Here is a 17,385-nt window from a genome sequence, read left to right on the forward strand (position 1 = left end):
TAGAAAAGACAGGAAAAGAGAGCAAAACAGAGCAAGATCTTTGTTTATTCAATTTTATACTACTGTGTAAAACTATGGTTTATTATCAAGTGTGGAATGCCTGATTAAGAATGAATGTCTATTTCATTTTTTGGGCACTCATGTCTTACAATATTTCATAAAATGTTGGAGTGAAAAATTGGAAAACTTACGGCACGCCGCATAGCATTCTTTGTGTATATTGGTCACCTTTTCTGTAATATATGAAAATCGTAGAGCATTAGAAGAGAATTGTACCTGTACGTGCTATATCTGGTAAAGAACATAGTGCTACATTTAACCTATAAGAATTTGTAGGTATGTGTAATGTTTGAAGTTAAGTTGGAACTGATATTAAGTGATGCAATTAACACACACTCCTTAGAGTGAAGATGATACCGATGTTCTACTAATAACTCCTTACACTAATAAGTGGCCTTACACAATACAGACTCGGCTTTTATCCAATTTTGCCATTTCTACAACTGCATGAGCATGTAGATGCGAAGTCTCTCCTAGCAAACTAAGAGATCTTCGTTGTTTTCGAAAAATTGGACTTCACAGCTCCTACAGTTGGCTACTGCTTTCCGTCCACCTTTAAATTAAGCTAAGAATTGCAACGTGCAGGACAAAGGATGAAATGTGAAGATAAGCTAGAAAGAGATATTAATTTCCTCCGTCAGAATTCTCACATACACAACGATATATGATCCCTGCTAGGAGATGATGGCATTGTTTTAGCAAATGATTTTAACTGTTTGAGAATAGCGGCTCTCTTCCACTCCCCTTTAGGATATTGCGACCTATTTCAAGTGACTTTTTACACACCTTTTTAACTAAGGCAGGAGTTTTAGATAAGGGAATATTTCTCATATACGTTGAATGATGCAATATTACCATGTATGCCGATGCACACAAAAATTTAAATTCAATCAATCAAGCTATGTGTGGGTGTGTGATTGCGAGGTGTGTGAAGCCATTAAAATTATATTTTACGGGAGAGACTGACTTGGCCTTAATATTCCAATCTTTGCATTCTATTACTGAGAGTCTGCGTTATTTGTGGCCAGTGGTAGCAAAGGAAACTATTGTCATCTCTTTATATATGTGGTCAACCCATACCAAATTTTCAAAGGTACAGTAGTTTGTTGCTAGACAAGTTTTAAAAAAAAACATTTTCCTTTTGCTATTGCAGTGAAAATATGCAATATTTTTTTTCCAAAACTTGACTTCGTTCGAAAATGGGGGCTTTTTGTTATTTCACAACTTGCTGTATTTTTAGGATTTGTAGACAGTTCGATAATTGTGATACCTCAGCTAAGAAAAATGATAGAAAGCTAGGGTAAAAACGTCGTTCTCTAATCCAAGCCACATTTTACTCTGTACCTTTTCCCACCATATCCATTGCAAATGACTGAAATGTAGGGCCAATAATGATATTCATTTTTCCCCAGGGTTATTATGTGAAAATTTTCTTTCAATTCCGTTTTTGTCTCTACTCGAAAATGTTTTCTGAAACCAAGGCAGATGTTAAAAAAATACCAAAAAAATTGTAGTTGTTATGTACTTTTCAGTGTGTAAGTATACTAAAAGTTTTGTTGATAATAATAATTGAATTATAATTTACTATTAATAATGCATTTTAGAGCAGTATTTTGTTTAATTATGATTCCAGTTATGAGCGCTTTTAATGAATCCCTTCACCGGTATTCCACTGTTCAGTCTCGAAGCCATTGATGCAGAGAAGCTGTGTTTTTTTTCTCACCATTACCTCCCGTTAAGGATCTGAATTTCTCTATACAACAATCTTTACAACACTCACAACAGAGATGAAGCAGAACTTTTACAATTTGTATATTTAAGCAATATTTACACTGACACAAATTTTCGTGGGTAAGAGACTTGTATGATGGCATCAACTAATATGGAGATGGACATAACGAAAATAGGTAAGGAAATTCGTGAACATCTGATATAGTTCATGTTTAGAATCGATCTTAAATTCCTTGTACTGTACATACGATTGTAGGATATATTTCCGTTGAGGATAGAAACGGATTCCAAAGTTCTCTCTTTTTAATTCTGATTGTAGTTTTATCATCTATTTCCCATGTGTAATAACAGATTCATCTTAACTGATTACTTATTGAAGAACATATGGTCTATTTAATACACGCAAGCTAGTTCACTAAGTTCAATAATTACATAGTAAATATATAAAATCGCACTTACTTTTATCGACTTTTGCCTGTTCACCTGTAACACCTGGTTCATACTGGAAAGAAATGTCAAATTCCTGTTTCATTTCTGGAGGCCAAATTTGCCTTATAAAACAATTAATAATTTAATCATTTTGAGAATAAGAAAACTTAACGAAGAACGTCTAACACCCAAATATCTAAGGCAATTTTCAGAAAAATAATTTCATGGCATACTCGTAATATGTCAATCTTATACTTCGCAAAGAACAGTAGAAATATATTATATTGTACATTAATGAAACTTTTGCTTAAATCAAATATGAGCTTTCCGAATTTGAATGTAAATTTGAATCAAGATATCCTGCAAATAATAAATTACGTTATGGAACTCAGACGTACCGAGACAGCTACAAAGAAGCAAAGTCTTAGAGCGTCTGAATGACATCAAGGGAATTAGTTCTCTTAATAATAGTTTCCCATTAAGACGTCGTTTCTACACATATTATATAATATGAGCCCTCGACAGTGGTAGAAATTGGGTTCAAATACTGTGGGGGCAAGGTGCAGAAACTTAGGGTGAGGGGGTAAGGACAGTTTATACATAAGCTTTAGCATAGCAATTGGGGAGGATTACCATCATCGTCGCCATTAACCCTCGAGGAAAAACATTTTCCATTTAATATATTGAGTTGAGTTGAGCTCAGTTGGTGATTTAAGTCCACTTTATGCACAGTAAGGCTAATCGGGACTGGACCTGCAGTTTAAAGTGGGATCCGAACCACTGTGTGCCTTCGCCGGGTATCGAACCCGGTACCCCTTGATGACAAGGTGACGACGCTACCACTGCGCCATCGGGGAGGCCCATTTATTATGTTATGAGGCACAATCATTTTAGACATTTGTTTTTCTTTCGGACAATATACTGTAAGCGGTATTATTTCAATTAGAAAACATATTCTGTGCTATTGTTTTGATTAATTAGGCTGAGTGTCAGCAGCATACTGAAACTGTTTACCGACAGAAAAAAATTGTATTAGAGGCAACCATAAATTTGTGTGGCAATCATACATGACAGAAAACGACCAAAATTTTTCATTTTCTTTGTTTTGATGTCCTCCACAGCCTGTGTACAACGGCATCCAGTATATATGTTAAAAATAAATATATATTGGAATTAACATTTGTGTAAAACTGATTGTTCTACGAAAATCAATAAATTAGGGTAGGGTGGTACATTTTAGATATAGGTACTATTTCGATCACCCATTCTAGAAAGTCGAATATTTTGCTTCCTGTTACTGTCAACGATGATTTGAGGAGTGGGGGTGGTTGTGTGGGGTGTCAGGTCTGTTTTGCAGAAATATCGAGAAATTATACTGAAATCCCGGAGAACCAGACGTAATTTTCTATGGCAAGGTTAGTACGTTGCAGATAGAATAGGTGCTTTGTATATAAACGTCTGACTGTCATTTTGCGTGCCCCGTGTTTATGCTTGAACGTAGGTCAGCGAAATTCAGGTCAAACGTGGACAAGCATGTGGTGGCTGTAGCATGTGACATGTGTAGCCATGTGGTGAGAGATAAGAGAACTACAGAAGTATTTGTTTCCATGCACAAAGTGGTACATAATCGATAGGCGGAAATGGTACAATTTCGATCAGCGAGGTATACAGTTTGAGGTCCATGACCGTAACACGTGCAACACATTACTTCACAAAGTAAATGCGTTGTTCAATTTATTGTTACAGATGCCTCGTAAGCGAACACCGAAGAAGGTATATCAACAGTATTCGTCCCGAGTTCTCGAAAATGACGTAAAGAGTATTCTAGAGGGACACTTATCTCCACGCGGAGCATCGCAACTTTACCATGTTCCATTTGCACCCTCCAAAACAAAGTAAGGATCGTACGTCAAGAAGCAGCGGATAGTCCTTCCTCTTCCAGGATTGATGTTGGCTATCCAACAGTTTTCTTCAAGCAGATGGAAGTCGTAAATGTGGAGAGACTGATGTATTTGGAGGGGTGAGGACTTGGATCGACATCGAAGAAAGTGCGGGTAGCTGCGTACCGTTTTGCAGTAGGAAATAAAGTGACCCGCCCTTGGGGTGAGAACAATATTGCTGGAATAGATTGGTTTCGGGCATTCATGAAGAGACTGACGTTCAATTCAATTCAATGGTCTTTATTCTTGGGCGAGGTTCAGCAGATGCAGATCTACCACCTAACCCGACAAAGAAAAATGTAGCAAAGTACCTAGGTACATTATTATACATGAAGATTATAAGACACTACATAAGTAAAATAACATAAAATAAACTATATAAAAAACTACTACTACACAAAGAAAATCACAAAATGAAAACAGATGACAAAATATATACAGTGCGTGTGTGCTAATAAATGAAAAGATAATAATATACATTTATTATTACTTAGTTTCGGTCCAGTTTTTTTCAATAATTCACCAGAAACAGTTTTTAATCATATGTGGTCTTACTTAGCTTCTGATCATCAATCAGTGAATCATATACTGCCCTACGAAAGTGTTTGTAGTTCAGTTGCTTTATTTCGTTCGGGAGTGCATTCCAGATTTCAGGTGCCATGGAACTGAATGAAGATTGCGAAACAGAAGTTCTGCAGCGAGGTATATGGAGATTAGCAGAGTTTCTGGTGGAGTATGAGTGCGTTTCACTCCTGGCTTTAAGCTTTACACCCAGTTAGTCCGGGATGTTTTTATTTATAACATTGCAACTAATGCAGGTCATGTGCAGTTCTCTCCGTCTTGCCATGTTGAGAATTTTGTGCTGATTAAGCACAGGGAGAACGTGTTCGTGATTTTTAAATCTGTAGACATACCTCATGCATGCATTTTGGACTTTCTGAATTTTGCTTGAGAGCCTTTTTGTGATTCTTGGCCCGTAAACAATATCCCAATAATCGAAAAGAGGATATATTAAAGATTGGACCAAATTTAATTTAATTTTGGGTGAAATAAAGTCAACAAGCGTGTAAAGGCTCTTTAGCACCGAATATCCTTTACCGCACTGTTTCAGTACATGTTCAGAACAGTCTAATTTTTTATCCATGGTCAAGCCCAAATTTCGTACAGTTTGTGAGAATGTTGCCTTCTTCGTTTCAATTAATATTTTGCATTCGCTGAGATTAATTTGTTTCAGGAGATTATTGTTTCCGATAACAGTAAATGTAGATTTATTTAAATTTAGAACTAAGCCATTTGATTCACACCAGTTACTTATATTTTTCAAGTCCTGATTTAATAGTGCAATAGCATTTTGTAAATTAAATATATCTGTCGATATATACAATTGCGTGTCATCGGTATAACAGTGCACATTACAATATTTCACTGACGTAATCAAGTCAGCAGCTGCTAACGTGAATAACAAAGGATCCAGGATTGAACCCTGAGGGACGCCAGCATCCACTAGCAGAGGCGACGACAGTTTATCTGTTAATACACGCTGCTGCCTTCCACGGAGATACGTCTCGAACCATTTGAGTTCAATTGGAGAGAAATGTAATATTGTAGCTTTGCAAGAAGTAGTTTATGTGGTAGCGTGTCAAAAGCTTTGCTGACGTCAAGTAAAACTAACATTGTTACATGGGATTTGTCCATTGCATGGAAAATATCGTCGGTCACTTTCAGGAGAGCAGTTTGCGTGCTATAGTGAGGACGAAAACCGGATTGTTGCGGAGGAAGAATATTATAGTCACCAATGTACTTACGAACTTGATCGTTTACTATTTTCTCAATGATTTTTGAGAGTACCGGCGAAATACTAATGGGGCGAATGTCATTTACAGAGCTCGGGTTCTGTTTCTTAGGTATGGGAATGACCTTTGCCTCCTTCCAAGAATGCGGGAAACAGCCTGTGAGGAGGTAATAATTAATGATATACGTTAATGGCGGAAGGATTTGGGGAAGTGAGAGTTTTATCATTTTTACAGATATACCGTCAACTCCAGCCGCGTTTGATCGGATTTTGTACACGAATTTTCTGACAACGGATCCATCCACTTCATGAAAACTGAAATCAGCCGCACTCTCACTGAAACAGTCAGATTAATAACGCTCACACTGCTGAGAAACTTTCTCGTGGTTTATTTTCAAGTCGCGGCATACGTTCACAAAGTGATTATTTAGGACATTAGCATCATTTAGTGGGAGGAAGTTCCCCGATTTTGTTTTTACCACTATAACCCCAATTCCGCATATGTTGCCATATGTGCTTCGAATCATTGGACGAATTTATGATATGTTCGAAATACGCTTTTTTCTCTTGCCTTACGACCGATGTTGCGAAATTACGTAATCTCTTGTATTCGGTCCAATGTTGAGAATTATTTGTCCGCTTAAATTTCAGTAGCTCTTTATCTCTTAATTTCATGATTAACTTAATATTTTCTGTTATCGAGGGTGTTTTTCTCTTAGTTGCGCGAACGGTTTTCAATGGAGCATGTTTATCAAACACCGCATTCAATTTTTCGGAGAAGAAACGCACTTTATCTTCAATGTTTGCAAATTCCATTAACGTATTCCAATTTATTTTGCTTTGGTCGTTTTCGAGGCTGTCTTTCAATATCACATTATAGTTCCTGTAAGTAATTGTCGTGCCTTAGGCTTTGTTTTGCTGAAACGCAGAGAGACATATGCCAAACAATGATCGGAGTTGCTGACTGGTACAGAGACGCCAGAATTTATGACATCAGATAAGTTATTTACGAAGATCGGATCAATTAAGGTTTGAGTGTTATGTGTGATACGAGTGGGCTCTGTTAAGATTTGGGAGAGCTGGAAAGTAGTGTAAACTTATTGTTTCTAAGTCATACTTTGTAGGTATGCATTTGTAGCCTCTTTTTTTATCAATTGAATATCAGTTTTTGACATATTTTGACAATTTTTTGTCGATGTTTTAGCGTTTAGCGATGTTTTAGTAAAATTTCCCTTTTTTCCCACCTCACACTTGTAGGTATATCACGATCTTACGTGATATAATTTAACCTATTCATTTTTTTTTTCATGCTAAACTACACGAGAGCCTCTACGTGCTTTGACCTACTTTAGAGTAGTAGGAACATAAAGACAGTTCTGCGCCCGAAAATGAGGCTCGGAGTGAGGCTCGGTGAGGCTCGACTTAATGGTTTTCTCTTGTAAGGCATAAGCCTCATTTTCTCGCAGTGTTGCCAACACCTTAATCGATCACGATCTTACGTGATATAACTTAACCTATCTTACTCGCAGTGTTGGAAACACCTCACTCGATCACGATCTTACGTGATATAACTTAACCTATCTTACGATTTTTTTACGATCTTCAGTGATATAACTTAACCTATCATTTTTTTTTATTTGCGCACCGAACTAACTTACATTATATTTTATATAACCTAAAAAATGTGTTGATTTTTTTTTAGTATGTGGCAATTTTTTTTAGGATTTTTTTTTAAAAACTGCTCCGTGACCCTCTCGATCTTCACGTCGTACGCGAAGGACTTCTCGGCGATCAGGATGACGCTGCACACGGTGTCCTCGGGCAGCGCGACGTGGAACTCGCAGACGATCTTGATGTTGGTGCGATCATTGACCACCACCTGCTTCCTTTTTGTGGTGTTGATGACGGTCATGGGTCTGTGGACTTTGAATTCGCTGGGCGTGTAGTACATGTCCACGCTTCCCTCGGTCACGCGTTTGTAAGCAGAGAACGCTTCGTAAAGTTTGAGATAATCATCTCTGGTCATGTCGAAGTTGTAATTCTCGCGCGGGAAGACTTTGTTCCTGCCATTCTTGAGATAAACGTTCTTGATCTTGCAGTCGTCGAATTTGCTGGAATCTTTTTCCTGATTCTTGTCCCTCCCCGTCTGAAAAAGTACAATAACGAAATCTGGCATGTCGAACTGTATGTTGTTGAACTGCGTCGTCACGTCGAATTCCATGTGACTTCCCGACGCTATCTTCTGCACGCACTGGTAACCGTGAAAGTGAATCGGCACCTGCGGACTTTTCAAGATCTCCGCTTTGTACTTGAGGGCGTAGTTCGTCTCGTATTCCACCACCGGCATTCTCAACTCCATGCTCCGGATGACGCACTTGGCAGCTTCGGGTAAAGTGTTGGGTAGCGGCGTGCCGTCCGCGTTCAAGTTGCTGTATCGCATCAGTGCGTCGTTGTCGTTTGCCGCTCTTCGAAATGTGATCCTCAGTCCTCCCTTCCACATGATCTCCTTGTAGTCCGAGAAGAATCCCGGAAGCAGACGCATGGGAAAGAGCACCGTGTGACTTCTCGTCGATATTTTCGTTCCCGCTTCGAATCCTCCCGCTTGATAGTATGCTGCGTCCGTTTTGGATAATTTCAATGTTCCCACTGCCGTCGACGTGATGCCTGGATAATCGATTCTGTCGATGACGGTGTTGTGTTTCCTCACCTCCACCTGCGAGAACAGGTGAGGGACGAATTTGTTCACGAGTATCAAATTTGCTGCTGCTGGGGGAAACGCGTCTCCGCTTTCTTTCTTCACCACGTCGAATTGAAGGTAAAGGTCCGCTCTGTGAGGATGAACGAACCCGTCGCCTACGTCCACGTCGTATTCGATCTCCCTGTTCGCTTCGTTCAAATTGGCGAACGTGCGATGGTTCGGAGGGAAAGATTGCAATTCGTAACTTTCGATTTGCTCCATTTTCACTATGTGTGTTATTTATTATACGTTGATCTCCACGATGGCCGTCGTCGTTGCACCTGCAAAATCCACTACGTCTCCTTTCTCGTTCGTCACCACCAACTCTATGTCGTCTATGCGGTTGCGACATACTGGAAAATAGATCGGCGAAGAGGGTGTGTAGATGATCGGTTCCATGAACTCGGAACTGGGTTTGAAAGTGGCTATGATTCCCGTCTGCTTGTGACTTCCCAGTAACCCGTCCGAGGATTTCGTGATCATGCCTTCCGCTACGTTGCAGTGAACGTTCAAAGTTTCGATGGCCAAGAATTTAGGAATGTTGGTTGCTACGTGCTTGATGCCAGCTTCGAGTTTTGGGTGATTGTTCGCGAAACCTAAAAGTTCTCCCATGGTGCCGAGGTCCACGGTCTCCGTCGCCGACACGATGTCGACTCTGTGCGTGACCGAATTTTGAGAAAGGTACGTGCCTTTGGGTAATTGAGCTTGCAAAGTGGAAAGATTGTATTGGCCTGGCGTGACGACGATATGTTCGCTTCCGACGCTAATTTTGTTGTTGTGCTGCGTGACGTTAGGTATGAGGTACATGCTGTAGAATGCACGCAGAGCTATGGATTTAGGATAGACGATGTCGTCGTGCAGCGTGAGTTTCAAGATCGAAGATTCGCTCGTGAGATGGAACACGCCCATCGTGATGCTGTTTAAGGTTCCACAATGCTTTCTGGAAATCTTCCACCGATGGCTTATTTATTTTAGAGAGAAACGCGAGCATGGAGAGACAGAGATGACCGCAGTTCTCGTCTCCGAAATTTTGAATGCGTTCGTCGTTGTAGTATATAGGATTGTTCGTTTTCAGATAATGGACTATATTTGTAGGTGGAACACCTCCGAAAGAATCGAAAACGAATGCTTTATCATTTTTGTGGTAACATATCCAATGCGTGCCTGGATTTTCTTGACTGTCCAAGTTGACTACTCCACCTTCTCTATTCCTAACGGTTGATGGTAACGAGTCGGACATGAAAACTCCTCTGAAGTGTTTGATTTGTAACGGATTGATCAAAGATTCAATGTCTCGGTTGGTGAGTGCTGTTTCTTTTTTTAAACTTTCTCATCACACCCTTCCCCTTCTTCTCCATGGCCAGATTGTGACGTTTCTGTTCTTCCAATTCCGCCTTGTTCTTCTTCGAGTCGATGACGGTTTTCGCGATGGCGGCGCTTCCGCCGGCCAAACTTCCAACGGCACCCAATGCTGCCAGGATGGCCGGGATGCTGAATATGAAACCTCCGATCTTTTGCTGTTTCCGCGAACGCTGCAACCGTCTCAATTGAGGTGTGCTGAGAAGTAGTTTCATTCCGTGTCCTTTGGACAAGCAAGAACGTTTCTTCTCGCGTTGTTTCTTGGTGAGTAAGCCATCCAGGTCACCTAGATTTTTTAGATTGGAGTATGGTATCTGGTACACGACACCCTTTGGCTTCATATTTTTTTATGCTATATGTTATCTGGGAAAGAGAACAACTTTTTTTTCCATTAGGTTTACGATGTGTGTTATTTATATCGTCTCACTCAGAATAGGTGGCGATGTGTTATTTATATATATGTATTCTGGGAAAGAAAAAAAGTTTTTGCTTCGCCTAATGCTATCAGGTGGTTTACAAGATCGACAGTTTCAATGTTCGACGCGTACCACTCTTCGGTAAATCTTCTCCCCTGCCTCCACTCGTGCAGCTCGTCTAACCTATCGTCAATTTTTTTGTTTGCGGCTCGAAAGAGAGTCTCTGGGGATCGGAACATTTTTTTCATTCCGCTTATTTCTCGGAGGTGATCCATGAAAATTATTTTGCACGGTGAACGAAATTCTGGCGTTACTTTACACAAGTCTATGAGTTTAGTTACATCCCCGTCGAACGTGAACGTGAATATTTTGTGCAACACTTCTGTAGGAAGTTGAGTTATACAAGTTGTCATTTTTTTCATGGTAAGTTATTTATATATATATTCCGGGGGTGGGTGTCTGTGATTAAACAAATTCTATTAAGTGCTTCGTTTTCTTGCCAAAAAGTTCCTTTGTCCCCTTGTACATGATTTGAGTTTTGTTCTCGATTAAAATAGCTAGCTTCTCGTCGGATAACATGATAGCGTATCGATCTGGTAAAAATAGACTGTATTGTCCGTTGAGCAACAGACGCACCTTGGGACCATACTGGGTAGAAACAATTGAACCGAAAGTTATCGTGTAAGGTTTGTCCACTTCCAATTCCTGAATATTTACATATTCGACTGATGAATTTAGCATTTGTTTTAATGCTTGGGCGTCTAGTGATTGTTTACTCATTTTATTTTTATTATAAGATGACAAACACAACTGGAGTTTTTTTTCACGTAGTGTTATTTATATACCGAAGAAATTTTTTTTCACGGTTCGAGAATTTTTTTCATTTCTACACACCCCATCCAAATTTTTGTTTCGTGTTCATGGCGATGGTGGTGCCCAATGCTGCAACTCTTTCACCCAAAGAAGCGTCTCTGCTGACGAATCTTTCGAAAGCGACATGTTCCAATTTCTTGTCTGCTTCGTGACGTGCATCCAGATCGGTGCGAGTGTTGTTGTAAGCGATGTCGTGATCTTTGCATGCCGCGTCCAACGGATTCACACCCTTGTCTCCTCTCTCCAATCTTTTCTCGAGTTTGGTACCCGGTCCGCAGTACTGGTAGCCAGGTAAATGCATCTCGAAAGGTAAGTTGTTGATGATGTCATTCACGAGTCCCTTTCCTTCGGCCACGTTTCAGAATCTCGGAGGCAGCGTGTTGATAATTTTGATCAGGTAACCTATGCCCTTGTCGTCGTTCACGATGAAGTTGGAAAGTTTCGTGCTGATCATGTCCACGATGCCAACCTTCTCGTTGTAGAAATATCGATTGCCCGCATTCTCTTCGCCGGCTATCACCAACAATCGGTCCACGAGCTTCCTCACGTCGTCCAGCCAAACGAATTCTTTGGGTAACGTGTTGTAGCGTTTGACGCCGCTTCCACTTTTCACCTCGTTCCAAATCGGTTTGATGAGATTCCTGTACTTCTCACCGCTGCTCGATTTCACCCTATTCTGCGAGGCATCGTTGTTCTGGTACATGGCATCCGTCATGATTAGAATTTCCCTGTAACTCTGGTAATCTTCGTCCGTGTAATCTTTCGGCTGCTTTTTGGCAACGAGTTCCCACTGTCCCACCGTACCCGGATACCTGGTCCAACTATTCTTCTCGCCTAAATTAACTTTAATGTCGTTGCCTTCGAAGGTGACTTTCGATTTTCCAATCTTCCAAACCACACCGCCTTCGTTGGTTTCCATGCTCGGATACAATCCGAACACTTCATCCTTGTCGAACTTCCCCGTGCTCAGGTAGTCTCGTGCCAAAGGTCCCAACTCGATCTTATCCGAAGACGACGACGTGCTACCTATGGCTTGACGTCGTGCCGGTACGTCCTTCAGTTCGAACGGCGTCGAAGGAATGCTCGAAATGGGCGTGGGTACAGTGTAACTTTTAGCTGGAAGTGGTACGAGTTTGTTGATCAAATTTTTATTTTGTTCCGTGACACTTTTAATTTCTTTACCTAGACCGCTGATGGCTGATCACAGGTTGATCTTGACGTTTCTTCTCTTCGTAGGATCCGCGATTCTCGGATTTCCAACCTTTGAAGTGCTTCACGAGGTATTCCCGCAACTTGAGATTTTTCTCTTCTTGAAATTGACGTTTTGACATTTTTCTATATACGTCGAAACGTTTCTGAAACGTCGAATTCTCAGCCAATACGTTCGGTCTCGTAGTTTTCTTGTCGTCACCCGCTTGAAACTATCCACTTTTCTAACACTCACTTTTTGTTGTAATGGTTATTTATATATGCTTGTCAAACGTTTGAAAAAAAAACGTTTTTTTTTTCAAATTTTATTTTTTAGATTCTCACGACCTTTGATTTTTTTGGGGGGATTTTCTTCTTCTTCTCGGCAAATCTGAAATTGTCCTCTTGTTAGCCTTTGAGACGTCTAGATAGACGTTTATATTTTTCCTATACTTTCCATGGTTTGCTTTTCGAGTCATGTCAATGGTCACGAATCCGAAATCACCTTGGTTCCAACAGTGGGAGCAGAATTTAGAAAATAGATTGTAATTCATGTCAGCCCCTGCGTAATCATCGTGTGCGTGTTTTAAATTGGTGTGGTCTTGTCGAAACAAGCAAATAAAATTAGCATTATCGCGTAGCAGTTGTTTCGGAACCTTGGAAAAAGTTTGTGCCAGGTAGAAACAATCTTGTGTTTCCGAATAAACTTTTGGAATACGGCATTGTAGAATTCCTTCCCCTTGTCCGTGTGCAGAAACCGAGGTCGTCTGCCGCTTTCGCGAAAAGTTAATTTGAATGCTTCCGTGACGCATGTTCCCGTTTTCGCCTTCAAAGGTAGAGCCCATGCGAATTTCGAAAATGTGTCTATGACGGTGAGGAGGTACTTGTTGCCATTGTTCAATTTATGTACGTTTTTTAACTTGCCGCTAGTCATCTCCACGAGGTCACTTTCCCAGAGGTCATCGATGCTCTTGGTTACCACCGCTAAACGTTCGTAGTTGCAGCGTGCAGGTTTATGCAATTCTTCGACGATGGCTTGCCTAGACATTTTTAGAGATTACGTTTGAAGAGAAGCACCAGCGTGATGGGATCCAAAGAGGGTGGCACCTCGCTCGTGTTTTGAATGATCAGCTTATCGCCGGCACTCACGTCGAAAACGGTCAGATCTTCGTCTTCGTGTATTTCATATATGTTGCGCGTTTCTTTCCAACGTGCCAGAGGAATGTTTCCTGCTTTCTGGACACCACGATTCGATATCAACGTCATGGTGGGAACGCTAGCTTTTCTGCCGTGAGACCAGTACGAAAATTCGTTTATCTGAATCGTTCCATTGAGGAGAAACTTGTAGTACGGATGATAAGGATGTAACATGTACAGTTTGTTACCTTCGACGAAGGTGGAGATTCTCTGTTGATTGGGTACGCTGTTGATTTCGATGGCTTGCAAGGTGAACAATTTGGCGATTTTAGTATCGACGCTGAGCAGATTACTGTGAACGTGTCCAAGTTTATTTTCAATGGGCAACAAATGCTCGACTATGGTATCCGTTACGGCAGAAAATGACGGTTTGATTTTCACTTCCACGTTCAACTGCTTGTAGTTTTCGTTCAGTTCTTGCAACTTGGCACCGAAAGAGGTCTGCGTCGATTCCTGCGTGGATTCCAGCACTCCAACTTGATCTCTGATGTTGACGACAATGTTCTGAAGGTTCTCAACTTGATTCAATTTCGAGCTTTTCACGGTAAGATCGTTCACGATGCTTCGCATCTCGGTAAACTGCGTGTGAAGATCCGTGACGCTCTGCGAAGTGGGCAAGGTCGACACCAGCGAACTGATTTCATCTGAAATCTGTTCCACGTTTGCCGTTTCCGTTTCTAGTCGTTTCACCATTCGAGATATGTTCCTTTTCAAAGCGTGTAATTCTTTGGAGGTGGGGAGATTGGCCACCGTACTTTCGAGATCGCTCAATGAACTTTTTATGTCGCTCGAATCGGATAATGCCGTTGCCGCCGTTTTCAATTTTTCCAAATCTTCCTTCGAAGGCACGCTCGTCCGTAACGATTCCAAGTCACCCTGTATGTTGTCCAGTACGTGATGAAAATGAGCAAGGTTCGATTCGACGTTCAAATTTTCCAGGTAGTCGATTTTATGCTGAACCGTGCTTAACGTGTCTTGAATACTCGTCAACGCGCTTGCTTGAACGTGAATATTTTTTTTTTTTCGTTGATCAACTCCAGAGACGCCTGAAGCGTAGCGATGGTTGTTTCAATGTGTTCGAAATCTTGATAAGCCTCCAATTGAATTTTTATGTTCGCGACGCTTTTACCGGTGACCTGCAGTTCGTCTGACGATGGTAGGTTCGCCATTGTATCTTTCAAAGTCTTTAACTTGGATTTAATTTCTTCCAACGTGCTGGTGAATTCTTCTTGTAATTTGGAAACGACGACATGCAAGCGTTCTACGTCGATATCGTTCACGACGGTTTGAAGTTCAGAGAAATTCTTTTCGATTGCGGAAGTTCGTTCTTCGATTTCGAGTTTCAATTTTTCCAAATCTTCATTTTTCGATTGAAATTGCTGTAATTTGGCCAAATCATTTTGAAGCGAATCCACGCTCAACTGTATATTTTGAACGTTGTCGTAAGAAGGTACGTCAACATAATTTTTTATGAGCGTTTTCAGTTCGGAATCGATTTTCAGAATAGGATCGAGACATTGCGTTTGGAGCGTAGCGATCTCCGACTCTAAACTTTTGTTTAAGGTCTCCTGCAAAGCGATCAAATCGCTCCTCAACTTTTTAATTCGAACATCCAGCATGAGAATCTCTTCTGCGTGGTCTACACGCTTGGTGTTGCCGAAAATGTCGTTAGGCATTTTTTGTTAACGGTTATTTATAATAGGATAGACGATTCGTAATTCTACGAAGAGAGGAATGAGTTTGTCGTAATCTCCGAGGAGTTCCACGTATAAACAATCGCCTGCTGAAACATCGTACGCCATGTTAGAAAGTACCTTGTCGTGCTTCATTCGAAAAATATTCTTGCCGGTAGAAATTTTGATTTTTCGCCCTTCGTTCTCCGGATTCACGGTGATCCGAAGTTTCCCGTCGATCGGAATTTCGTAGAAATGTAAATTGTTATTGAAGACGTAAAAGGTTTTACCAACGTCCTCGTCCAATTTTGTCCAAATGCTGTTGAGGTGAATGATCAACATGCCGTTGAGTTTAGATAACATGGAAGGTAGAAATTCATGATCTGTCGTGCGGTGTACAGTCTCCATTGTTTGCTTTCGGAAACCAAAGAGATTCATTGTCCTTGCTATTTATTTATTGTGTATGTGAGACAGTTAAATTTTTTTTTCATTTGCATTGCCTACAATTTTTACTAATTTCTAAACGATAGTGTCCCCAAGGCAACGTGTGGATTCCACAAGACAAAATACATCTTTTATCGTCATGCGGATCTAATGCTACTTTCCTAACTTTGTTTGTTGTAATCACATGGTCTACACTTTGGATTCTTTGTTCTATACTTAGTATCGTCGATTGTGAGTAAAGGCAATCGATGTAATCGTGGAAGGTGAGTTTGTTCTCCACCGTATTCTTGCACACACCTTTTGCTTTCTTCGTGACGCTACTTTCTGTTCTCATGGCATACATTTTCGAACGCAAACCCGCGAACTCGACAATAATATCACCGTTACATTCATCTTTCAGTTTACCTAGGACTTTTTTGTTGAGGGAAGGAATCCCAAATCTGTTGGGTTGAGGATATGCAGAAGTATCGAAATACTCAAGCATGGAAGGATTTTTTATGTCTTCATAGAGGTTAGGTGTTTGTATGCTGTAAATGAAGCTGTCGGTGTCCGTGTACAAAAGTGATATCTTATCATTGAAGAAGGGTTTCATCACGTCGTAATGAAATTCGAACATGTAAAGTTTCGACAAGTCGAGAACCGTTGCGCCAACGTAAATTGGTTTTCTGAATTTCATCAATTTTATATCTAGTGTAGAGATATGGAGACTATTAGACCGAGAAAACCTCGTCATGTTAATATTCACACTTGTTCATTTCCTGAACTTGTCCGACCAGCGAGTGATCCCAAGAATGCGCTAACTTGTAACTTCCGTAAAAACAAGGAACTTGAAAGGCAAACGCGTGGATCTGAACAGGATCTACCGCGTTTGAAAGGTTTAACAACCTTTCGACGCCTAGAATGATAAAAAGCAAGCTCCTACCCGGAGCTCGCTCTCTTTTGGATTCTGACACTCATCGACGCTTCATGGATAACTAGTCCGATTACTTTACAACACGTTACACTGCTAACTACGACGATGGAACACGGAGTTACCGCTGCTTAGCATGCTACAAGGCGCAAGGGATCGCTTGGCTTGGTGAACTGAGGGTCGCTGGATAGAACCTTGGAACTGTCACGATTCGGTCTGCGAGAAGCATTAGGACAAGACATCACACACATCTACCAGGTATGAACAAGCGTGAATAACCTTTTACACCAACTTTCCATATCTCTACCCTCCTACGGAGCAGGTTCAGCCAACAGACATTATTAAGCTCTACCTAAATGTTTAAATGAAACTTCCCTGTGACCTCTCAGAGCCCAGGTAAAACGGGCTTACAACATGGTGGAGGTGCTTCAGGCCCTTTTTGCAATTAAGTACCCTCCTGTACGAATTGCTTTACATTAAACTAGTCTCCCTCCCCCCCTCCCTCCCACTTTGGGAGCATTTTTAAAGTAAATTTTTAGTAATTCCAACTCATACTCCCACAGTACGCTTAAGATGCGTCAGACCCAGTGACAATTTTGTGTATTACCCTATGGAAAACAACCCCTCTTTTTCTTT

At 40.8% G+C, this 17,385-nt stretch overlaps 1 protein-coding gene across 2 annotated transcripts in view; it reads right to left on the reverse strand.

Annotated features, from left to right (window-relative positions):
* LOC145984936 (uncharacterized) overlaps positions 1-17,385 on the reverse strand; it is a 655,439-nt gene that overhangs the window by 397,587 nt on the left and 240,467 nt on the right. Inside the window, exons 2-3 of one of the 2 annotated variants that reach the window (XM_083118348.1) lie at positions 2,251-2,293; positions 192-233 (exon numbers count right to left, since the gene is read on the reverse strand). In XM_083118348.1, coding sequence (XP_082974474.1) covers positions 192-233; positions 2,251-2,293 — 85 coding nt within the window. The remainder of the gene's footprint in view (positions 1-191; positions 234-2,250; positions 2,294-17,385) is intronic. The other variant, XM_083118349.1, reaches the window with a different exon arrangement.

The sequence above is a fragment of the Lepisma saccharinum genome, chromosome 3 (assembly GCF_977018435.1).
Source record: "Lepisma saccharinum chromosome 3, izLepSacc3.1, whole genome shotgun sequence".
Lineage (NCBI taxonomy): Eukaryota > Metazoa > Arthropoda > Insecta > Zygentoma > Lepismatidae > Lepisma > Lepisma saccharinum.